At 45.3% G+C, this 24,791-nt stretch overlaps 1 protein-coding gene across 3 annotated transcripts in view; it reads left to right on the forward strand.

Annotated features, from left to right (window-relative positions):
• NUMA1 (nuclear mitotic apparatus protein 1) overlaps positions 1–24,791 on the forward strand; it is an 81,001-nt gene that overhangs the window by 35,962 nt on the left and 20,248 nt on the right. Inside the window, exons 1-3 of one of the 3 annotated variants that reach the window (XM_049780246.1) lie at positions 1,647–1,715; positions 10,532–10,605; positions 15,639–15,724. In XM_049780246.1, coding sequence (XP_049636203.1) covers positions 10,564–10,605; positions 15,639–15,724 — 128 coding nt within the window. In that variant the 5' untranslated portion in view covers positions 1,647–1,715; positions 10,532–10,563. Of the gene's footprint in view, positions 1–1,646; positions 1,716–2,610; positions 2,851–10,531; positions 10,606–15,638; positions 15,725–24,791 lie in introns of those variants that run through there. The other 2 variants (XM_049780244.1, XM_049780245.1) reach the window with 2 other exon arrangements.

The raw sequence follows: 24,791 nt of genomic DNA on the forward strand, positions 1-24,791 counted from the left end.
CTGTGCTATCACTCTGGGCCCCTAAAATAGTCTTTTTAGGATTAATGAATCAGTACACTTCAGGTCAGTAGAATAGAACAGGGATGGTATACAGTATGCACTCAGTAAGTATTAGTTGTTATTTATTATATCTTATTATTTTATTATTTATATTATTGTAACGTTTTCTCTCTAAGCTTCATATAACCTTTGTTATTTCAGCTATGTATTCCCTTCTCTTTTTCTGTCTCTATAATCTCCTTCCCCTCTCTCTTTCCATCTTCTCTCCCTTCACCACCCTATGGTTAGTGTCATTTATGTCAGAATAGTTAAAGGATAGGGACCCAGAGAGATAGTGCAGCGGTAGGGTATTTGCCTGCATGCTACCTACCCAGGAAGGACAATGATTCGATTCCCGGTCGCCGAGCCTGCCAGGAGCGATTTCTGAGCGCAGAGCCAGGAGTAACCCAAGTGCTGCCTGGTGTGGCCAAAAAAAAAAAGTTGAAGGACAGTTCATTGTATGGCATATCTTTGTTAAAAGTAAAAATAAACCACTGATGGCCCAGAGAGATAGCACAGCAGCATTTGCCTTACAAGCAGCCAATCCAGGACCAAAGGTGGTTGGTTCGAATCCCAGTGTCCCATATGGTCCCCCGTGCCTGCCAGGAGCTATTTCTGAGCAGACAGCCAGGAGTAACCCCTGAGCACCGCCGGGTGTGGCCCAAAAACAAAAAACAAACAAAAAAACCCACTGACATCTTTATTTGATTTATTATTATTATTATTAATTTATCTTTTGCCTGCTGGGAGTTGGACACAGGTCTGCTACTAAGTTATTACGTCCAACTCACCTTTCTTTTATTTTTTAATTTTATTTATTTATTTTTTGTTTGTTTTATTGGGATCATAACTGGCGAGCTCAGAGGTTACTCCTGGTTCTGCCCTCAGAAATCACTCCTGGCAGGCTCAGGGGACCATATGGGATGCTGGGGATCGAACCAAGGCGTACAAGGCAAATACCCTCCCTGCTTGTGCTATCGTTCAGGCCTTCCCAATTCATCTTTCAAACCTTTTCCACCTCCCTCCAGGTTTGCCATTTCCATTCTCAGGAAAGTCCACCTGAGTTCCAATTTTTTTCCTAACACTTTACAATTCTTAGCTGGTTAGGATTTTTCTTTATTTTTCTTGTGGGGTTGCACTCACACTCTTGAAATAACTTTCTTATGGAAACGTGGAGTTATAATCTACTTCAATGTCTCTGTAGTTTCGGAGCCAGAGAGATAGCACAGCAGTAGGGCATTTGACTTGCACACAGCCGACCCTGGACGGATGGTGGTTCGAATCCCAGCATCCCATAAGGTCCCCTGGGCCAGCCAGAAGCGATTTCTGAGCGTAGAGCCAGGAGTAACTCCAGAGCGCCGCCGGGTGTGACCCCAAAACCAAAAACAACAAAAAGTATACATTTTAAGCCCCATAGAAATACTTGATGTGCTTAGTAGGTGCTTGAAAGTAGTTCTTGGCATAAGTGAAAGTGAGAAGAGGGGATTCCTGCCAACCATCTGGTGGGTTTCTCCCCGAGCCTTGGTGAGTGAGTGGGTAGAAACGTTTGGTTTTGTTTTTCCGAGTCAGACATCTTTTTGCAGTCTTGCAGCGGAGGCAGGGCCCACGGCTCCCAGTGTGGGTCCCATAGCGTGTGTTTGTTACAGGGCTCCATCCAGCCTTGCCTGCTGGACCAGGTCTTGTGCTTTGGCCCCTCGGCCCCTCCCCACAAATGTGCAGCGGAACAGGGGATTAGGTTCTGGCAGCACAGCTGGGATTTTGGCGGCCATTCCAGTCGACAATTGTACGCAGCCACCGGGACAGGACAGGACAGCGCAGGCAGGCAGGCAGGCAGGCCCGCGCTTTGGGTTCGGGTGGCGAGGGGGAGGAGCGGGCGCAGTGCGGCATCCTGGCCTTGCTGCGCACCAGGTACGGACGGCAGAGCTTCCCTCGGGAAGGGGCTGGGGGTGGGTGGGTAGGGGTGGGGGGAAGCCATCCCATCTCTCCGGGCTGGCTGGTGGCGCAGGCGAGGCGCTTTGTGTGATCTGGCATGGTGAGCGGCATGTGTGTGTGTTTCCAGGCCTGGCCCGCCCTGCAGCGGCAGGAAGCTGCCGTGTGTGTGTGTGTGTGTGTGTGTGTGTGTGTGTGTGTTGTTGTTGTTGTTGTGTTTTGTGTGTGTGTGTGTGTGTGTGTGTGTTGTGTTTAAAATGGCCTGCGTCTATTCCCGGGGCTTGATCGCCTCCGGGCAAGCGCCCATCTCCTCTTTGAAGCTATCCGAGGCCTACCCTTCCCGAGATGGCCGGCTGGGCTGTCATTGCAGTAGTGCGCGCGCCCAAGGGCACTTCACTTGCCCTGGCGGCAGGCCATCGCCACCACCACCACTACCACCACCACCCCCCAAACTGTGTGTGTGTGTGTGTCTGTGTTGTTCTTGTCCCTTTTGGAGGCCAGGCCAGCCTTTCTTGCGCCCCCGCCATGCAGGGGCCCGGCCTCTTGTTCGTGGGCGCGGCCCCACCTCTCCCCTCCCCCGCGCGCGCGGCCCGGCCGGGGACGGATCCTGGCAGGGAAGGGAAGGGGAGAGAAGGGGAGAGAAGGGGAGAGAAGGGAAGCTTGCTGCGCCTTTAAAGAAAGCAGACTCCGCGCTGTGACGCACTTCTGGCTGTCAGCCAGGGAGATCGCTCCTGCCAGGCAGCCCGAGAAGAAAACCAACAACTTTTCTTTTGTGTGTGTGGGGTTACTTTCTGCTAGCCCCCCCCTCCCCTTTCCTCCTCTCCTTTCAAGATTTAAATGCTAATGGCGGATTAAAACCTGTAGATTGGCTTTAGGAGTCTGGTAAGGACATTTCCTCCCCCCCCCCCCAGCTGCACCTCACTGAGACTTTTGGGCCCTCTTTCTTCGGGTGTTTTGCTGCTTTATTTTTGTTGTTGTTGTTGTTGTTAAAACACGGACAAGGGAGGGCGGTGGGGTCGCCTCCTTCGCCTCCCGTTGCTGCGCCATCCTCCAAGGCGAGGGAGAGACGAGGGGAGAGCAAGTAAACACAGAAACCGACGCTGGAGCAGAGCTGGCCGACATCCGGGAGTTGGCGCCTTTCTGCGCTTTCTTTCCCCCTTGCGTAGATGTCAGCGTGTTTTTGTTCCGAGGGAAGAAGCGTGTGCGCCTGCATGTTGGACTGGAGAGGCAGCTTGGGGAGCTACTCCATTCCCGAGTGAGGCCTGGGTGTGTGCGCAGTGGTTGGGAGTGGAAAAGGTTCCTTTGGGCAGCTGGTAGGGACCCGGGGGTGGGACTCTAGTGCAGTGGGGGCTGGTGCTGACGAACTGAACTGCTGGAGTGGGTCAGGGGTGGGTGTGCTCTTGAGCGTGTTTTTGGTCAATGGCCGTAGACCTAAGTCTGGTTCTTCATAACCCCCCTGTGCTCCTACATCTTTCTAATCCCAATTCTACCTAGCAGAGGGGGCGCGGGGTAGGTGGTGAAATCTGGGTTTTCATTAGATTCCCTCCCCTGATCTTCAGCTAGATGTTTGGGGGATAGGGGGCAGATTCTAAGCTTCCAGAAGGGGTAATAATCTGCCTGGGTGAAGTAGCAAATGAGTGTCTGTTAGGGGGTCCCAGAATTCCCATCAGCAGTCCAGTTTGCCTGACCTCGGGAGTGCAGACCTCTGGACTTGGATAGGTAGGCTACTTTGTAGGACAACTCAGGAGTTGAAATGGATTGTGATTTTTTTTTTTTTTTTTCTGTTTTGGCCTCTTAGAGCTACTGAGCCTTTTATTTTCTACAGAGGACACAGACAATATTTCTATTTGTGCTAATAGCCTATGGCAACTCAGGTTAACATTTCCTGGGCCTCTTTGGGACTGGGACTGCCTACCATAGGTGAGATCTGGGTGCAAAATTGCGTCACCTGTGTTATCTCACTTAGCCCTTCCACTCTTTGGCGAGAAGGAGCCCCAGATGTTCACTTTTTCAGTGCTAGGGTCGAAAGGTAGAGAGAGATAGGATTCTTAAGGCTGCTGGCAGGTGGGCTATCAGGGTAAGTAGGGGTAAAGGGGGAGGGCGGCTGGGAAGGGAGCTCAGTGGGCAGTGAGCATGCAAGAGGTCTGGATTCAATCCTAGCACTGCAGGGATCAGTGCATTCATTACAGGGACCCTCAGGACCCTACCTCCAGATTGACTCAAAAACAAAACCAAAAATTTTGCTCTCCAGTGTGGCCACACAGATGGGACAATTTCCTCATGAACTGGGAGCCAATGTTCTTTGGAACCATGATTTTAGAGAAGAGTGGAACTGGGGGGAAAGAATCCTTTGAAGTGGTAGTTTATCTGGGCTTTGAGACTTAAAATTCTGGAAGTCAGAGCTAGTTCCAAAAGGTTGAGGGTTCACCAGAGGTGAATGAAGCCCATGAACGGCATGATCAGTACAGTCTAGCAGCTCTCCAGTACCAAAGGTCATGTTGGTGTTATCTTAAGGGTAGTACTAGTGTTCTGGTAGCTGAGGGCGGTCTCCAAAGAAACTGGCACACAGCCTGAGGGGTGGGGTAAGGAGAACCATATTGCCACAGCTCAGACCCTCTAGCCTTTGGCCTATTACTTGGTTTAACTAAAATTTTTCCAGATAGACCCCAGAGCTCAGCAACCCAACCCTCTACGCCTGGTCCTTGTATCTGAGCAGGTGGTTTGAATTAACTTCAGCCCTGGTAGGAAACTGTGCTATGTTTTAACTCTTTAAGACCCAGAAAGGGTATAGGCCGATGGCTGTGACTCTTATATGTCAATTTTCTGGTTCTAATAGATCTTCTCTGGAAACGGGTTACTGTAAATATGGGAATTGGCCCTGCTGGCAAGAGAGTTAATTTAGGTGCGTTTTGAAAATGTTGTTATTTTTGGAGGAGGGGTCCACACCCAGCAGTGCTCAGGGGTTGCTCCTGGCTCTGCATTCAGAAATCACTTCTGACTGGCTCTGGGGACCATATGGGAAGCTGGGGATTGAACCCAGGTCAGCCACGTGCAAGACAAAAATCCCTACCTGCTGTGCTATTTATTGTTCCAGCCCCAAGTTTTGAAAATGTAAGGAGGATAGGAAGTCTTTAGTTATTAATAAGGCAACCACTTCTGTGTTGTTGTTTTTTTTTTTCTTAAGCCTGGTGAAGAGAGTGGGCACCAGACCAACTCTGTGACGCCTCTGTTTGAATTGGGAGGGGGGCATTTCTTTTTCAGAGAACCAAGTATGTGTTACTGCTGAAGAGGCCCTACAAGAGTCCTGCATTCTGGGGTTTTGCCATAGTAATTTGGGGATGAGGGTATCTGGGGAAAGGGGATGTGCCTGAAAGAGTCGGTAGAGGGTAGATCCTTCTGTGAAAGGGTTCTGGACTACAATCGATCGTGGGGATCTGTTTTTCCATCACCATCACTCAGCCTTTTGGGTGGGGCCTGCTTCATATTTCAGGGGGAGGGTGGGGAGGATGGTGCTCTGGCTGGGAGCCCTTGGGTTTCAAGCCAAGGCCTGCTTAAAGCTGTATTACCATTACTGAGGGACTCTCCTTGCTCCTGGATTCAGTCATTCATTACCAGAAGAGAGTGAATGAAACAGACCCTTTTCCCTTTACGGGCTCTGAGCAAACAAGGGCCTTCTGGAGTTCCTCATGTTGAATACTAGATTCCTGCTGCTTCTGAGGAATTCAGGAGGCATTTGGCCTACACACTAGTTTCCTGGGTGGTAGGACTAGATTTTGACAAGCTTCCTTGAAAGGACTTAAGGATTTTTATGTTTTACCTCTCAGATAAAGGAATGAATGGACGAGGTTGGTGAAACCTCGGGTCATTTCTAGCATCACAGCTATGGAATCTCTCTGCATCTTTTTAAAATAAAGCTTTTGTAACTGATGTTTTGGCCTCATTAAGGGGACTAGACAAGAGGCAACTACAGAGATGAGACAAAGGTGACTGGGGCCTCATTTTTGTTGTTGCTTAACAGCTCAGATTAATTTTTTTTCTTTTGAACTTTCATTGCCTTTACCACAAGGCCCAACTATGTTTTCTTCAACTTGAGGCTGCTTGGCTTCCAAAAACCCTTTTTACAGAGCAGTGGTTGAGAATTATACCTTGATTCTAATCTGGCCCCAAGGGAGCTAGTGGCCATGGAGGGCTAAGACATGTTGCTATGATTAGTGGAATCTTAGACTATGATAGGTTGCTGTGGAATTCAGGCTAGGTTTTGTAGGTTAGGAAGCACTTAATTATAAGTAATATTTAACTAAATTTAGCATATAGTTGTTTCTTTTTGTTTGTTTTGGTTTTGGGGCCACACCCTGCGGTGCTCAGGGGTTACTCCTGGCTGTCTGCTCAGAAATAGCTCCTGGCAGGCACGGGGGACCATATGGAACACCGGGATTCGAACCAACCACCTTTGGTCCTGGATCGGCTGCTTGCAAGGCAAACACCGCTGTGCTATCTCTCCGGGCCCTATTTTTTTTTTTTTGTTAGTTGTTTTCTTTTCTTTTCTTTTTTTTTTTTTTGGGGGGGGGGGTTTGGCCACACTCAGTGGCATTCAGGGGTTACTCCTGGCTCTGCACTCAGAAACTGCTCCTGGCAGGCTCAGGAGACCATATAGGATGCCAGGGATCGAACCAGGGTCTGTCCTGGATCCGCCACATGCAAGGCAAACTCCCTACCTCTGTGCTTCTGCTCTAACTCCTCTTTATTAATTTTTTCTTTTGAAAATTCTGCATCATTTATGCTTAATTTCACTTCCCATCCTGCTGTAAGCTCCTTAGAGGCCTCTAGAGACCCTTTTGTCTTCTCTTTTTCATGTAGTTTCCAGTTAAGGATGAACACACAGGACTGCAAAAAAACAGTCTTTTGTCTGCTTGGAGGGTGGATGCTTATGAACTAAATGTGAATGGATCATCAGATATGTTTGTTTGTTTTGGCCATACCTGGCATCACTCATGGGTTACTCCTGGCTCTGCACTCAGGTATTACTACTGTTGGTGCACAGAACTAGGAGCTCAGAACTAGTTTAGTTCCCGAACTAGGAGATTGTGGTGCTGGGGATTTAACTCTAGTCAGCCATGTACAAAGCAAGCGCCTTACCAACTGTACTATTTGCTCTGATCCTCTGAATCATCACATTTATCTCTTTGGCACTACTAGATAGTAAAGTGTCTGTGAACAAAACTACTCTGTCATTCCTCAACACTTTACATGTAGAGTTGCTTAGAGATTGGTGTCAAATAACCCATACTTTGTTGATGGTAAAACGTGGGGATAATTATGGGTGATGACTCTTATTGTTACTTCTTCCATATGATAACAAACTAAGCACCTATGGGAAGTGGGGGGCGGATTGATTATTCCCATTGGAGAAGTATAGGGACTACCAGGAGGTGTTGGGAAATACTAGTTACCAAATTTGTGGTCTTTAGGGCAGGTTGGCAGGCAGATGGCTAATTCCCAATGGAAAGGGAAATTGGGGTAAGAATATCAGGATAAGTACTAATCTTTCATTCTATCCCCCTTGGGATCTCCACCATAACTGAATTTGACTTAATTTAGTTCTACATTTGAACCACGTCTCTGATATTTGTGGGGAAATTGGAAAAATCCAGAATGTAGAGATACTTCTTTATGGATTTAGTTATTTCATTGTGAGGTAGAATTTGTAAAGAAAGAGCCAGAAGTCAACGTTTTTTGACTGGACATATGTCTTGGTGTTAAAAGTGCATGCCTTACATGCATGAGACCTGAACTTGATTTCTGGCACCACCAAAAGCAAAAGAATACACATTTACATTTCTGGCTTAAGAATAATAACCAAGTTTTGATAGTAGTTTTTTAGTATCCTTTTTTTTTTTTTTTTTTTTTTTTTTTTGGTTTTTGGGCCACACCTGGCGTTGCTCAGAGGTTACTCCTGGCTGTCTGCTCGGAAATAGCTCCTGGCAGGCATAGGGGACCATATGGGACACCGGGATTCGAACCAACCACCTTTGGTTCTGGATCGGCTGCTTGCAAGGCAAACGCCGCTGTGCTATCTCTCCTGGACCTTAGTATCCTTTTTAAATAAAAAGATTGGGTGAATGGGGCCTGGGGATGACTTAGTGGCTTAATTTAGCCTTGATTTGGCAAGTACTAGGTTAAAAGTTGAATCCTGTGCCCTAAGCCACTGCTCTGTTTTCTGGACCTTGGTTCAATAGCACGAAAGCCCAGACCCCTGGAATGAAGTATAGGACAGTCTAGCCATTTATGATCACCCAGTGAGAAGGGTCTGGCAGTTGGCTTATTGGCTTAATGTACTTGCTGGGCAAGGCCATGTTCAATCCCAGTGCTACCCACACATACTGAGGCAATTCCAGCATCTCTTTTGTTAAGGAACCTCATAGAGGAAGGCCTGGATGACCCAGTGCCTTAAGAAGCATTCAGGGCAAGGGTAAGGTTGTAAGATGAGTCCTTGGTGCAATACATGTGCTAAGCCAGTCCTGATTGCCCCTCATTTCGGGTCCTTGGGGTGAGGGTAGGGGGTAGCAAATTCCAAATCCAGTTCTGGTAGAAATTCTGTAATGCATTTGATTAGGATTAATACTTATCCTGCTATTTGTCTTGTTGCCTTGTTTTTAGATGTCATGACCAGCAGTGTTGCTTGCAACATTTTCTCTTACAGTGCTTAGGGGACCATGCTCTTTAGATCTTTGTGCTTTCTCCCTAACCTAGTATTCCTTTGGTGTGTGTGTGGGGGTGTCACACCTAGCTTACTCCTGGTTCTCTTCTCAGGGATCACTCTTGGTGAGACTTGGGGACCATATATGCTGCTGCAGATTGAACACAGGTCATTCCTGATCCAAGGCAAGCACCATATTCAGTATACTATCCTCTAGCTCCTACTTTAGTATTTTATTTTATTTTTTGTTTTTTGGGTCACACCCGGCAGCGCTCAAGGGTTACTCCTGGCTCTACACTCAGAAATTGCTCCTGGCAGGCTCGGGGGACCATATGGGATGCTGGGATTCGAACCACTGACCTTCTGCATGCAAGGCAAATGCTTTACCTCCATGCTATCTCTCTGGCCCCCCCTACTTTAGTATTTTTTATGGGGAGAAGTTGGACTATATTTGGTGATGCTTGGGGGACTACTTCTAGGTCAGTACCTGGGTGATCATTCACCATTCCAGGTATTAAACCAGGATCAGCTACATACAGGGTAAATTGCTTAATTCCTATACTGTCTGTCTGGCTCTGTTCAGTATTCTTAGTGACATTCTGTACTTTTGTTTTTGGACCACACCCAGCAGTCTTAAGGGATTACTCCTGGCTCTGCATTCTGGAATTACTCCTGGTAGTGCTCTGGGGATCATATGTGATGCTGGAGATTGAACCTGGGTAGGCTGCATACAAGGAAACCACCTTACCCACTTTACTTGATCCGTCTCTGACATTCTGTACTTTTATTTCTAAGCTCCACGATAATCCAGATACGGGTTTTGGAGACAAAAAGCCAGAAAAGTAACCTCTGGGCTCAGAGAGATAGCACAGCGGCGTTTGCCTTGCAAGCAGCCAATCCAGGACCAAAGGTGGTTGGTTCGAATCCTGGTGTCCCATATGGTCCCCCGTGCCTGCCAGGAGCTATTTCTGAGCAGACAACCAGGAGTAATCCCTGAGCACCGCTGGGTGTGACCCAAAAACCAAAAACAAAAAAAAAAAAAAAGAAAAGTAACCTCTGCACATTTCTGGGTGTGGCTCAAAAACAACATAAAAAATCCAGATAAGTATTTTGCAGATGAGGAAACAGACTAGAAGGCTTTACTGCTTGCCTGGGGTCACAAGGAAAACCATATTTATAAGATCACCATGTCCTAAAGAGCAGGTCTTTGTTAATTTGTTTTGGGGGAGGGTGTCACACCCAGCAGTGTTCAATTGTTACTCCTGGTTTTGTGCTCACAGGTCACTTTTTTTTTAAACTTTATTGATTGATTGATTGGTTTTGGGGCCACACCCCCTGGAACTCAGGGGTTACTCATGGCTCTACACTCAGAAATCGCCCCTGGCAGGGCTGGGGGACCATATAGGATGTCAGGAATCCAATTCGATCCCTCCCAGGTCGGCCACTTGCAAGGCAAATGCTCTATCACTGCACGATCTCTCCAGCCCTCAGTGATCACTTCTAATAGGCTTGGGGACACAGGTTGGTGTCAGGGATCAAATCTGGGTCAACTGCATGCAAGACAACCTCCCTACCTGCAATACTATCTCTCTACGCCCAACAAATGTTAACTTCATTTTGAAGAGAAAAATTGTGCATCTTGACATTGAATTGGATGCAGGAGTCTTAACTGTCAATACCTACATGATATTATTTAGTCATTTAGATATGTATTTTGAGCTCTAAATATTCCCATGGTGCCTTGGTGTACTAAGTTTACAGTGAAGTGGTTTATTTCATGTTCAGAGTGGTGTATGGAATCACTGCCTTCCCTCTCCTTTATAGATATCTGATATACTTAACTTTTTTTTTTCTCTTGGATTTCAGGTGCATTGGGGTGACTGATTGGTATCACCAAGATGGCGCTCCATGCCACCAGGGCTGCTGCACTGCTCTCCTGGGTGAGTAGTCCTCCATTTGGTCTGCTAAGTTTCTGTAAGCAGTTTGTGGGGGCTCAGGGGAGCATAGGGGATGCCAGGAATTGAACCACCATTGGTCCTGGATTGGCTGCGTACAAGGCAAAAGCCCTACTGCTGTGTTATCTCTAAGTCCCACTAATAACTTCCTTTTCCTATCCCTTTGGTTTGTTTGTTTTGATTTTGGTTTCATGCAGTAGTACTCAGGGTGAACTCCTGGCCCTGCACTCAAGGTTTGTGGGTCTCAGGGGACACATAAAGCAGTGGATTTTGCTTATGTGGGGTTGATCAAACCTAAGTTGGAGTTGGCCTCATGCAATGCAAGTGCCTATGCACTGTACTGTCTCTCCAGCCATTTAGTTTATTAATGTGCTTTTAAGAATGTTGATGTTGACATTGATCCATGCTTCTTTGAAGAATATAGTCCTGTTCTCCGCCATAGGAAATTGCAGAACAACCTGGAACTCCTCTTGTCTGCTCCCTTGCCCTTTGTTTTTGTTTTTGGGTCACACCTGGTGGTGCTTGGGTTACTCCTGGCTCTGTGCTCAGGAATTGCTCCTGGCAGGCACAGGGGACCATATGGGATGCCAGGATTCGAACTACTGTCTGTCCTGAATCTGTTGCATGCAAGACAAATGCCCTACCACTGTGCTATCTCTCCGTTCCCCCCCACCCCCCCTTTGTGGATTTTTCTGAGCAGAACTGACACTGATCTATGGGCATAGGCACTTTGGTCTTCAAAGGCCTTTCATTTTAGGGCCAGGTTTTACTCTTTTTTCTATTCTTTTCCCTATTTCTCTCTGCTTCTGCTCTCCTCTTTTTATATTTTGGTTTATTTCAATATTTCTGCTGCATGATCTTTTCATATATTTTCTTGGGGATATACTATTCAGAAAATGGAAAAATAATACCACACACTGGTAATTTCATGTTATAGAGAGGGCTAGGAAAGTGGCTTAGGGCTACAGTGCAAACCTTTCACATGTGAGACCCTGGACTTGATACCAAAAATACATTTAAAAAGGAAGCTACAGAAAAGCAGTAGAGGACATGGAGTAGAGTGACAAGTATAGTTAGAGTTAGATAGCCTTACTTAGAATTGCTGCTTTGCTTAGAATTGCTGCTTTGACTAGAGCAAGAAGATACTCAAGATACTTGGCCATGATACCAATTGTATTGTCCTCCCAACACTTTTTTTTTTTTTTTTATAAATTTAATTTTAGGTCATACCCAGCAATAACCTAGTAACCTAGAGGTTACTCTTTTTTTCTACTGTACTCTGAGGGGTAACTCCTGGTGGTGCTTAGAGGACCATATGGTATGCCAGGGATTGAACCAACTGCAAGGGAAGCACCCTACCTTCTGTAGTATCACCTTGAGCCCAAATTATTTCATTTTTTTAAATTGTTTTTTGACTTTATTTGTTTTTTAGTTGGGTTTTGGGCCACACCTGACAGTACTCAGGGACTACTCCCAAGTTGGTTCAGGGGTCGTTACTGGTAGTGCTGATGGGGGGGGGGGGGGCATGTGCTAGGGAGTCAACTTAAGGCTTCCTCATGTAAAATAGACACTCTGAATATCTCCTTAGCCCAGTACATAACTTTATTTATTTTGTTTATGAATCTCACCCAGCAGTGTTTAGAGGTTACTCCTGGCTCTGCACACACGAATCACTACTGATGGTGCTCAGGGGACCATATGGGAAGCTGGGAATTGAATCTGAATTGGCTATGTGCAACCACAACCTACTTACTTGTATTGGCCACATACAAGGCAAGAACCCTACCTGCTGTGCTCTCTCCAGTCCACATCCCACACTTTTAGCTTAAAAGTCCTTCCCTCACCTTTTTGCATTGACTGAGGATTTCATAGTCAGCTGACTGTGATGTTTACATGTTTTTTGCTGTGCTTACCAAGTATTGTGCCTCAGGTTGTGGTGCGTAACACTTGGCCATGATAACAATTGTGCTGTCCTTTAGTTGTGGCTTGGCGTGTATGCTCACCTGGGCTTGCACTTTCTGTTGGGGCTCACAAGTTAAGGTTGGTGGTGCTTTCCACTTTTTGACTGTGACTTTTGCACATTTTTTTTATTTTGAATTGTTTTGTGGTCACATCTGGAAGTGCTCAGGGTTCACTCCTGACCATGCTCAGGGAACCATATGTGTTGCCTGAGAATGAAGGACAAGTGACTTTATTTTTGAGTGGGGGAGTTTGAGGCCATACCTGGTGGTGTTTAGGGCCTACTCTTGGGTCTGCACTCAGAAATCACTCCTAGTAGGGGCCGGAGAGATAGCATGGAGGTAGGTCATTTGCCTTGCATGCAAAAGGACGGTGGTTCGAAATCCGGCATCCCATATGGTCCTCCGAGCCTGCCAGGAGCGACTTCTGAGCATAGAGCCAGGAGTAACCCCTGAGCACTGCCAGGAGTGACCCAAAAACCAAAAAAAAATTACTCCTGGTAGTCCTTGAGGGACTATATGGGATATTGGGGATGAGACCTGGGCCAGCTACATGCAAGGCAAATGCTCTCCCACTGTACTATTGCTCCAGTCCCAACAAGACAGTTGCCTTAATCCCATACTAACACTCCAAACCTTGCACACTTTTTTAGTTTCAGTGCTTGCTGAGGGTCACTCTCCTGGCTTATGCTCATACACAGAAGGTTACGGTACAGCTAGAACTCCCTTGAAGCACCCAGGATGATAGAGAGTAGAACTGTCAGGCTTACTTAATAGAGCTAAGGGCCAGGGAGATCACTCACAGGGCTGGAGCATAGGCATTTCATACAGGAGCTCTGTGTTTGATCTGTGGCTCCATATGGTGCCACCTGCTAGTGCCACCAGATGTATCTCCCCAAAATTAGAAAAAGCAGGGTCTCAAATTGTATGACAATTTGAACTCCTGGTCACATACTTGCAAGGCAGATATTTAGGTTTTGTGCTGTTCCTCTAGGCCCTAGATTCAACAGCTTTTTTTTTTGGTTTTTGGTTTTTGGGTCATACCTGGTGGTGCTCAGGAGTTACTCCTGGCTCGGGACCATATGGGATGTGCTGGGATTCAAACCAGGGTTCGTCCTGTGTTGGCCGCGTGCAAGACAAATAAATGCCTTATCGCTGTGCTATCTCTCTGGCCCCAACAGCTGAAAAAAAAACTTTAAGGAAGTTGGAAATGTAATATCAACCCAGGTTTGACCTCCATGTGGTCTCCAGAGTCCAGCCAGGAATGATTCCTGAGGATCAAGACAGGAACACAGTTGGGTATGGGTCAAAAACCATAAAAACAAAACAAAACCCCCAAATAGCAAAACAAACTTTAAGATATTTTAACTTATTATTTTTTTAGTTTTTGGGTCACACCCGGTGATGCTCAGGGATATACTCCTGGCTGTCTGCTCAGAAATAGCTCCTGGCAGGCTCAGGGGACCATATGGGACACCGGGATTTGAACCAACCACCTTTGATCCTGGATCGGCTGCTTGCCAGGCCCTTCTATAATTATTTTATTTCTTCTTTATTTTCCTCTACCATCAGCCAGATGCTTACATTTGAATTTTTTTTTTTTTTTTTTTTTTTTTTTTGGTTTTTGTTTTGGCCAAATCTAGTAGTGTTCAGGACTTACTCCTGGTTTTGTGCTCACGGTCAATCCTGGTGGTACTCCTTGGAACATATATATGCAGTTTTGTTGTTCAAACTGAGATGACCACATGCAAGTCAAGCATCATAACTCCTATATTATCTCTCTAAGTTCCATATTTGGAATTATTTTTAAATGCATTATTATTTTATATCTATGAATATATCAAATATATGTAATTGTTAACAGATGTTTAGAATAGATATTTCAAAATGCCAGAGATACAAAAGGTTTTATTTTCTACCTTCAGCTACTAAATTATTAAAATTCTGTTTATAGTCAACAATGGTACCACTTTTTTTTTTTTTTTTTTTTTTTTTTTTTGGTTTTTGGGTCACACCCAGCAGTGCTCAAGGGTCACTCCTGGCTCTATTCTCAGAAATTGCTCCTGGCAGGCTCGGGGGACTATATGGGATGCCGGGATTCGAACCACTGTCCCTCTGCGGGCAAGGCAAACACCATACCTTCATGCTATCTCTCTGGCCCCAGTACCACTTTCTTATATATATATGATATATATATATATATATATATATATATATATATATATATATATCATATATATATTCTTTTTTTTAGCCCTTTTATGTCTAATCATAATTAAGTATACCCTAGTTCTACAACAGCTTAAACTTTTTTTTGTTTTATTTTTGAGCCACACCCAGCAGTGCTCAGGTGTTACTTCTGGCTCTGTGCTCAGGGGTCATGCTTGGCAGTGCTGGGGGCCATATCAGATACTGTGGATTTAACCCAGCCAGGTTGGCTGTGTGCAATGCAAATGCCCTTTCTGCTGTGCTATTGCTCTAGCCCCAACTTAAAAAATTTTTTATTTGGTTTTGGGCTACACTGGTTGATGATCCGGGGTTACTCCTGGATCTGCGCTCAGAAATCGCTCATGGCAGGTTTGGGAGACATGGGATGCCTGGGATTGAATCCAGGTCTGTCCTGGATCAGCCGTGTACAAGGCAAATGACTTACCGCTCAGCTATCACTCCAGTCCCGTACTTAAACATTTTTAAGAGTCTCTCTTGTTTGCAGCTAAAGCAGGCTGTCAGCATTCAGATGGCTGTTACTGGATGTTTGGGTCAATTGCATTTCTTTGCTGAAGTGAAGAATATTAGAGGGTTCAGGGAGATGGCTCAGAAGTCTCAGAGGATGGTGTACATACAGGAACCCTGGGCTCATTACAAAGAGTGACCTCTGAACATCACTCCTAAGATGGCCCCAAACACTGCTGGATGTCCTTCCCCACAAATCCCTAGAGTCATCTGTTCCTTATCCCTAGGGCCTATTCTAGCTCTCGTAATGGGTAGATGGTCACTGTAAATACTTGTGAGAGAAAGCAAAGCTCAGAGTTTCACCAGACTCTTCCCTTTGTTTGCCAGGTGAACAGTCTGCAAATAGCTGATCCCGTGGACACAGTACAGCAGCTGCAGGACTGCAGGATCTTCTTAAAGATCATTGACCACATGTGAGTACACACTTCATCCCATTTTCCTCTCATAGGAAGTTGCTTGTTAAGGTGCTGACTGCTGTCCCCCCCTTTTTTGTTTTGGTTTTGGTTTTTGGGCCATATCTGGTGACACTCAGGGGTTACTCCTGGCTATGTGCTCAGAAATCGCTCCTGGCTTTGGGGGACCATATGGGACGTCAGGGATTGAACCCAGGTTCATCTTGGGTCAGCTGTGTGCAAGGCAAACAAACGCCCTACCAATGCGCTATTGCTCCAGCCCCAGGTAGCTCTTTTTTTTTTTTTTTTTTTTTTTTTTTTGTGACAGCTCTAGTCAGAAGGCTTGGGCAAGATTAGGATGTCTTAAGGCAGGGGTCTTCAAACTACGGCCCGCGGGCCACATATTGTATTTATTCCCATTTTGTTTCTTCACTTCTAAAAAAGATATATGCAGTGTGCATAGAAATTTGTTCATAATTTTTGTTTTTACTATAATCTGGCCCTCCAACAGTCTGAAGGACAGTGAACTGGCCCCCTGTTTCAAAAGTTTGTCTTAAGGAGTGATGAACAAGAACTCATTGCTTTCATCCTCTAGTCTATCATCTTTCTCTGAAAGAGAAGCATGGGTCACTTAATTTTATTTATTTTTGTTTTTTTGTTTTGGTTTTTTTTTGGTTTTTGGGTCACACCCGGCAGTGCTCAGGGGTTACTCCTGGCTGTCTGCTCAGAAATAGCTCCTGGCAGGGACGGGGGACCATATGGGACACCGGGATTCGAACCAACCACCTATGGTCCTGGATCAGCTGCTTGCAAGGCAAACGCCACTGTGCTATCTCTCCGGCCCCGGGTCACTTAATTTTAAGGGTTCCTCACTCTTAGGCAAAAAGTGCCTTCAAGTCTTCAGCCATTGTAGTGTTCTCAGAGGCTGCTCTGGGGCTTCCTATCCTCTTTTCTCAGTGGGAATCTTCTTTGTTCCTTAATTCAGTCTCTATTGTATCCCCAAAGCTTTGCAACCGCATGGGTGGGAAGAATAGCTTAAAGAGAAACAAGCGGCATCGAATATCAGCTCTAAATTGCTAGCATAGCTCTTTCTCCTTCGTAAGCCATTATTACCACATGTCTGAGGTTTTTACTTCACTTTCACGAAGTATTGATAAGTTGTTGCTGCTTTTGGGTGTGTGTGTCTTTTTACTTTAATCAAACTTGTAGCTCAGACTCTTATTTATTTATTCATTTATTTATTTCTTCATATATTTTGGCTTTGGGGCCACATCCAATGGTGTTTAGGGGTTACTCCTGGCTCTGCACTCAGAAATCCTCCTGACAGGCTTGGGGGTGAGGGGTCAAACCCAGGTTGGCTGTGCAAAGCAAGCACTTACACTATACTATTGCTCTGGCCCCTTTTTGTCTTATATCTTTGTCTATAGCGCATTTCTTTTGAAATTCTGACCCCTGGAGTTCCCCTAATGGCTTGTATCTAGAATTAAACTTGGTTTAGCCAAGTGAAAAACTACAGTTATTTTATTCAACTTACCTTAAATTTCCCTGCACCATCAACTTAGTAAGAATTACAGAGGATAGGGGCCCGAGAGATAGCACAGCTTTAGTATATTTGCCTTGCATCAGATAGTGGTTCAAATCCCAAAGTTCATGTTTTGTTTTTGTTTTTTTGGTTTTTGGGCCACACCCGGTAATGCTCAGGGGTTACTCCTGGCTATGCGCTCAGAAGTTGCTCCTGGCTTGGGGAACCATATGGGACACCGGGGGATCGAACCGCGGTCCATCCAAGGCTAGCGCAGGGAAGGCAGGCACCTTACCTTTAGCGCCACCGCCCGGCCCCGAATCCCAAAGTTCAATCCACTGATGTCCCATATGGTTCCCCAAGCCAGGAGCGATTTCTGAGTACATAGCCATGAGTAACCCCTGAGCATCACTGGGTGTGGCCCAAAAAACAAAACAAAACAAAACAAAAATTAAAAAAAAAGTGAAGTGAGTGTATTGGTTTCACATGTAGCAGGTAGGAACTGGGCTCAGGGAGTCAGTGTTGAAGCAGCAGGTTGTACACAGCTTGTTTTTGGATGGATGGAAGGAGAAGTAGAGCTTGTGAAGGGCGGGGACTGGGTGTATGACTCATGCAAGTGTCCTCAGTATATAATAAGCATGCTGGTTAGATTGTTTCAGATTATTTTTCTTAGAGGGAGACATTCCATCAGTGCTTAGGAATCACCAGGACTAATGAGGGAGGTTTGTACAGTGCTAGGAGTTGAAGCAGAGATGATATAATATGATGCATTTATCTGTCATTTGAGTCTTAGACTGGCATCCTTAGTGGTATCTTTTGCAGTGCATATTGGTAGTAGGATGTCTTTTAGGATTTCTTTTCTTTTAGGGGTGGGTGCATTCAGCAGTCCTACGGACTTCTCTTGGCTTTCTGCTTAGGGTTCAGGGAGTCATGTCTATAACTGGGGATCAAACTGGAGTTTATCATATACAAGGCAAGTACCTTCGTTTTGTTTTTGTTTTGTTTGTTTTGGCTTTTGGGTCACACCCGGCAGCACTCAGGAGTTACTCCTGGCTCTCCACTCAGAAATCGCTCCTGGCAGGCTTGCAGGACCATATGGGATGCTGGAATTTGAACCACCATCCTTCTACATGCAAGGCAAATGCCCTACCTCCATGCTATCTCTTCAGCCCCTGTACCTTCCTTTTGTACTATCTCTTCGACCCTTTAAAAATGTTGTTAAAGGGGCTGGAGTGGTAACATAGTGGTAGGGCGTTTGCCTTGCACTCAGCCAACCTGGGACAGACTCAGGTTCTACCCCCGGCATCCCATATGGTCCCCTGAGCCTGCCAGGAGCGATTTCTGAGCGCAGAGCCAGGAGTAAACCCTAGCATCACAGGGTGTGGCCCAAAAACCATAAAAGAAAAAAAGTTATTAAAAATATGTTATTAAAAGGCTAAAGACTGGGGCTGGCGAGGTGGCGCTAGAGGTAAGTTGTCTGCCTTGCAAGTGCTAGTCAAGAAAGGACCATGGTTAGATCCCCGGGTGTCCCATATGGTCCCCCCAAGCCAGGGGCAATTTCTGAGCATCAAACGGGTGCAGCCTGAAAAAAAAAAAAAAAAAGAAAGGCTGGAGAGATAGCATGGAGGTAGGGCATTTGCCTTGCATGCAGAAGGACGGTGGTTCGAATTCTGGCGTCTATATGGTCCCCCGAGCCTGCCAGAAGCGATTTCTGAGCTTAGAGCCAGGAGTAGCTCCTGCATGCTGCCGGGTGTGAGCCAAAAAAAAAAAAAAAGTTATTAAACAATTTTATTTCTCTTTTTTTTTGTTGTTGCCACTGTAAGTGGGGCAGACACATTGGTTCTTACATTCTTGGTTGTGTCGGTAGCTAGGGATCAAATCCTTGAATTGCAGGCTTGGCCTGGCTTGGGTCACACAGACCTTAATTGCAGCACTTACATGCACTGATTGTGGTATGCCAGCCATCAAACTCCTTGCCATCACACACTTTTTTGTTAGAGTGTGTGTGTTGGACCTCACCCAGCAGTGTTCAGGATTTTTTTTTTTTTTGTCACACCCAGCAGTACTCAGGGGTTACTCCTGGCTGTCTGCTCAGAAATAGCTCCTGGCAGGCACGGGGGACCATATGGGACACCGGGATTCGAACCAACCACCTTTGGTCCTGGATCGGCTGCTTGCAAGGCAAACAACGCTGTGCTATCTCTCCGGGCCCAGTGTTCAGGATTTATTCCTGGTGGTGCTCAGAGGACCATATTCTGTGCCAGAGATTAAACCCAGCTGACTGGAAGGCAGAGCACCTTCTCTGCTGTATTGTGATCCTTCACCCACTGGATTACGGCATCAGAAATCACAAAAAGCAGTCTGGGGCCGGAACGATAGTTCAGTGGTAGGACATTTGCCTTGCCCGCAGCCAATTAAGAACAGATGGTAGTTCAAATCCCAGCATCCCATATGGTCCCCCGTGCCTACCAGGAGCAATTTCTGAGCATAGAGCCAGGAGTAATCCCTGAGCACTGCCGGGTGTAGCCTAAAAACCAAAAAACCAAAACACAAGAAAGCAGTACTGTGATCATACTCAATGAGAACTCCAGAGTTTCTCCTTAGCAAGTTTGTGATCACTTTCTTCTTTTTTTTAGACTGCTATAATGAAATGATGAAGGACTAATTTCTATAATACTATGCATAATACTTAAAAAATATTTTTTTTAATTTAGTTTGTGGACCATACCCAGAAGTGCTCAGGAAAGCCTTACTGATGAGTACTTGGGCCAGGTCATATCCAGTGATGCTCAGGTTTAATGTGATGCTAAGGGTCAAACCTAACCTTCTACATGGAAAACGTTACACAAAGCCCATTGAGCTATTGCTTTGGTCCCCTTCAAAAAAATTTTTTTTAACTTTATTAAACACCATGATTTACAAAGTTGTTCACAGTACAGTTGTTTCGGGTATTTAATGTTCCAACACCAATCTCACCACCGTTGGACCTTCCCTCCACCATTGTCCCCAGTTTCCTACTCACCCCCAAGCCTGCCCCTTAGTACACAAAATAATTTATTTTATATTGCTTGTTACAACAAAATGGCAAATGGAATTATTAAAAACTACATCAATAAAAGAAAATTTGTGAATGTTGTCATATCCTTACAGTGGTATCATTAAAGTTACTGACAGGGTTTATACTAATCTGTTTGTTGCTAGTTGAGCCTTCTGTGTTGTTATTTACTGCGCTTATTGGCTTCTCTGCTATCTTCCAATCCAATTTACTGTGCTGCTACTAGGCTTGTCAGTATTGTGGAAATTGGAGGTGTTTTGCAGCTACATATGTGACTGTGCATGCTCTAGGAACTTCAGGATCTGTAGAATCGAGCTGATGAGTTTCAGCAGCTTGGCTTGCATCTCTTTCAAGATTACTTTTGAAGCTGGACCTTTGTTTACATGAAGTAGCAGTGGGATGTGGCTGCTGGGGCTTCTTGAAGTAGGGGGGTAGGGAGTGGAGGCTGAGAAGATATTGAAGTTCTCAACCCAAAAACCTTGTACCTGGAATTTTGTCACAGATTATTGAGGCAGTCAAGATGGGCTGTTTGCATGGTTTGCTGTGAGGTGTGAGTGAAGCTGCCAGGGCCCCAACCTGCCAAGAGCACCCCAGAATTTATAGCTGGAAGACTGGTGTACCTGTGAGTTTTAGCAGCTTGGCTTGCATCTCTTCCAAGATTAGTAGTGAAGCCGTGACCTGGCCATTGTTTATATGGAAGTGACACTGTTTCTCTCTCTCTCTCTCTCTCTCTCTCTCTCTCTCTCTCTCTCTCTCTCTCTCTCTCTCTCTCTCTCTCTCTCTCTCTATCTCTCTCTCTCTCTCTCCCTCTCTCTCTCTCCCTCTCTCTCTCTCTCTCTCTCTCTCTCTCTCTCTCTCTCTCTCTCTCTCTCTCTCTCTCTCTCTCTCTCTCTCTCTCTCTCTCTCTCTCTCTCTCTCTCCCTCTCCTTTTTTTTTTCTGCTTCTCATCCCTTTACCTCATTCTGATTTCCAGGTTCCCATCACTTTGTTCTTCTCTGATTGTTCCTTATTCCAGGGTAGAATAGGAATATATAAGATTTCAGAACCTTAAAAAACAAAACAAATCCTGATTTCAGAACCTAGGTGGCCCTGGTTGGATCCCCTTCACCACATATGATCCCTAAGCACCATGAGTACAAAGCCATATGTGACACAAAACAAAACAAAAAAATTTCAGAACCTGTCATAGTTCTTCTTCCATCGGGATACTCCTCTGATGAGCCTCGGTGACTCTTTGTCAGAATGCCAGGAAGTTGAAATCTAATTTTTTTTGTTTGTTTGTTTTGGGACCACACCCAGCAGCGCTCAGGGGTTACTTCTGGTTCTGTGCTCAGAAATTGCTCCTGGCAGTCTTGGGAGACCATATGGGATTCTGGGGATTGAACCCAGGTCCGTCCCAGGTTGGTTATGTGCAACCTACCCTCCCTATCTGCTTGTGCTATCAGTCCAGCCCCTGAAATCTAAATTTTTAATCTTAGGACCAGAGATGTGGTAATTGCATTACAGAAAACAACAACAAAATAAGGGTCTGGGGAGATGACTCTGGCTGGAGCACATACTTTGCATGTGGGAGCTCTGGGATCCATCTCTTGTCACCATATGGTTACCACTATTGACCCATTAGCACTGCCAGGTGTGACCTAAACAACAAAAAGTAAATGAGGAAAATAAATGTATTTATTTAGCCTTGGTATTTAAAGAGCTTTTTTTTTATTAAAGACCTATATCTTCTGATCTGTCATTCCTTCTTTTTTTTGTTCTTGTTTTTTTGTTTTGGGGCCATATTGGGTGATGCTTAGGGGTTACACCCTGACTCTGCACTCAGAAATTATTTTTGATGGCACTTGAGATACCAGAAATGTATGCAAGGCAAATGCCAACTTACTCTACTATCACTCTGGCCTGACCCACCAATCATTTCTACCTCCATATCTCACCTTATTTGGGGGGAATACTTGAGAATTTCTTAAATTCTGGGTATTACTAATTTGTATCATCACAGTACTAAAATAACTTGTTCTTTGTTGACTATAAACTTGTATTTAGATTAAACTTGATTAGCTTAGGTTTTACTCGTTTCACAGGAGTGGTTCATAGTATAGAGTTGTATACCATCTGTGAACAGGCATTTTGGGATAAGGCCTTCCCAGTGCTCAGGCCCTCAGGCCATTCCCAGCAGTATTCAAGCCAGACACAAGCTCAGGCTCAGTGTTACAATGCTGTACATCCCAGTGGTGGTATAGTTCTTGCCTTGCATGTGTGAGATTTTGGTCCCTAGCTAAAGTATTCCTTTTTTGTTGTTTTGTTTCATTTGTTTGTTTGTTTGTTTGTTTGTTTGTTTGTTTTTTGCCATATCTGGTGTCCTTCAGGGGTTACTTTTGATTAGCCATTCGCAAGGCAAATGCCCTACCAGTTGTGCTATCCTGACCCCAGGATATTTTCTACTCCTATTATTCCTAATAGGATATTCCTATTTTCTAAGTTGTCTTCTCTAGGGTTCATTCAGTAGAGATTAGAGGAGACTCTGTGTTTGTGTTGTCTGTGTGGTAAATGTGTGGGATGCTATGTGTTGTAAGTTTTAAAAGAAGGGACTGTTGGGGCCAGAGAGATAGCATGGAGCTAGGGCATTTGCCTTGCATGCAGAAGGATGGTGGTTTGAATCCCGGCATCCCATATGGTCCCCCAAGACTGCCTGGAGCGATTTCTGAGCATAAAGCCAGGAGGAATCCCTGAGCACTGCTGGGTGTGACTCAAAAACCAAAAAAAAAAAAAAAAAAAAAAAGAGAGAGAGAAGAGAGAAGGGATTGTTGAAATTCCAGCTTGGCCCTAATCTTCATCTTAGATGTAGGATGATACAGACCAACTTCTATTGGGAAAACAGATGTTCTTTGTGATTGTGCTCTGGTTGTTGCATTTCTTTTTTGGCCCTAGAGGTACTTGGGGGTCATCTTCAGTGTTGCTCAGGATCCCCACACAATGTTGGGGATCTAACTTCGGACTTATATGCAAAGCATGTGCTGTAGTCTCTTACACTCTTTCCCCAGCTCTGTTGCTTCTCTGTTTTGTTTTTTTTTCCTTTGTTTTTGGTTTTGTTATTTTGGGGCCACACCCAACAATGCTCAGGAGTTATTTCTGCTGGCTCTACACTCAGAAATCACTCCTGGCGGTGCTGGGGAGACAATATGGGATGCCAGAGATCAAACCTGGGTCAACCGCGTGCAAGGCAAATGGCTTCCCTGCTGTGTTATTGCTCTGGTCCCATACTTCTCTGTTGTTAACCCAAGTCAAGATGTTTGGAGGATGGCACTGTTTGTGGAAGTTGTACAGGATTTGGCCACTTGGCATTTTCTTCTTAAATCCACGTAGTGTCCTCCAACCTGCTTTTGACCTGTAGAATAGCCTGTAGCAAAAGGCTTTCTGACTTCTTTGTGTTTTCATTTTTTGTTTGTTTTTAAGCCACACCAAGTGGCTCATTGGGTTACTTTTGGCTCTGCACTCAGAAATCTTGGGGGACCATACAGGCTGCTGAGATCGAACCCGAGTCTGTCCTGTGCAGGACAAATGCACTACCCACTGTGCTCTTGCTCCTGCTCTTCTGTGTGTGTGTGTGTGTGTGTGTGTGTGTGTGTGTGTGTGTGTGTGTTTTCATATCTTTAATATCTATCAAGCCTATTTAGCTAAATAGGTCATTGGAGCATTTTGCCAGAAACCTAAAACTCTGGCATGTCTTGTTGACACTGGCACCTGCTTTTTCCAAATCAATGCATTCCTGATCCCTCCGTAAGCTCCTCGACATGACATTGATGATGGCAGTATTCCAGCTCTTATCTCAGTTTTAGAGGCCATTAGAAATAAAAGATGTTGTAGGAGTTCCTGGGGAGGGGATAGCACTGGATTCATTGACTCCAGATGACTTCCTGACAGATGAGATTTGAATATAGTCTCCTCCATCCACATGAGGGTGGGTGATAGGGTGGGATATACCTGTCTATGGATTCTCCTCACTTCATTCAGGAGATTGAGTGAAGATTCAACCCCGAGATTGAACCTGGGTTGGCTACATGCAAAGCGAGCATCCTATGTATTGTACTATCTCTCCAGTCCCTGAATACTGTTTTAAATAATGGGCCAATCTAGGATCAGCATTTTCTAGAACACATTCCATGTAACTTTACATGGAACAAGTCCAGGGCCTTACTGGAAAGTGAGGGAGAGATTTTATGGCCTAATAGGGGTTCAGGAAACGATGCATTTTATCTTTATTTTTGGGGAGGGGGGCGCATCCATCAGCACTCTGGTTATTTTTTGCTCTGATGGACTCAGGGGTCCATATGGGATGTAGGGGATTGGATTGAACTTAGTAGGACAAGTGCAAAGCAAACACCCTATCTGCTGTGCTGTAACATTGCCCTCTTTTACCCTCTTTTTTTTCCTTCTTCTTCTTCTTGTTTTTGAGTCACAGCCAGTGGTGCTCAGGAGTTACTCCTGGCTCTGCTCAGAGTCGCTTCTGA

Source organism: Suncus etruscus, chromosome 9, assembly GCF_024139225.1.
Source record: "Suncus etruscus isolate mSunEtr1 chromosome 9, mSunEtr1.pri.cur, whole genome shotgun sequence".
Lineage (NCBI taxonomy): Eukaryota > Metazoa > Chordata > Mammalia > Eulipotyphla > Soricidae > Suncus > Suncus etruscus.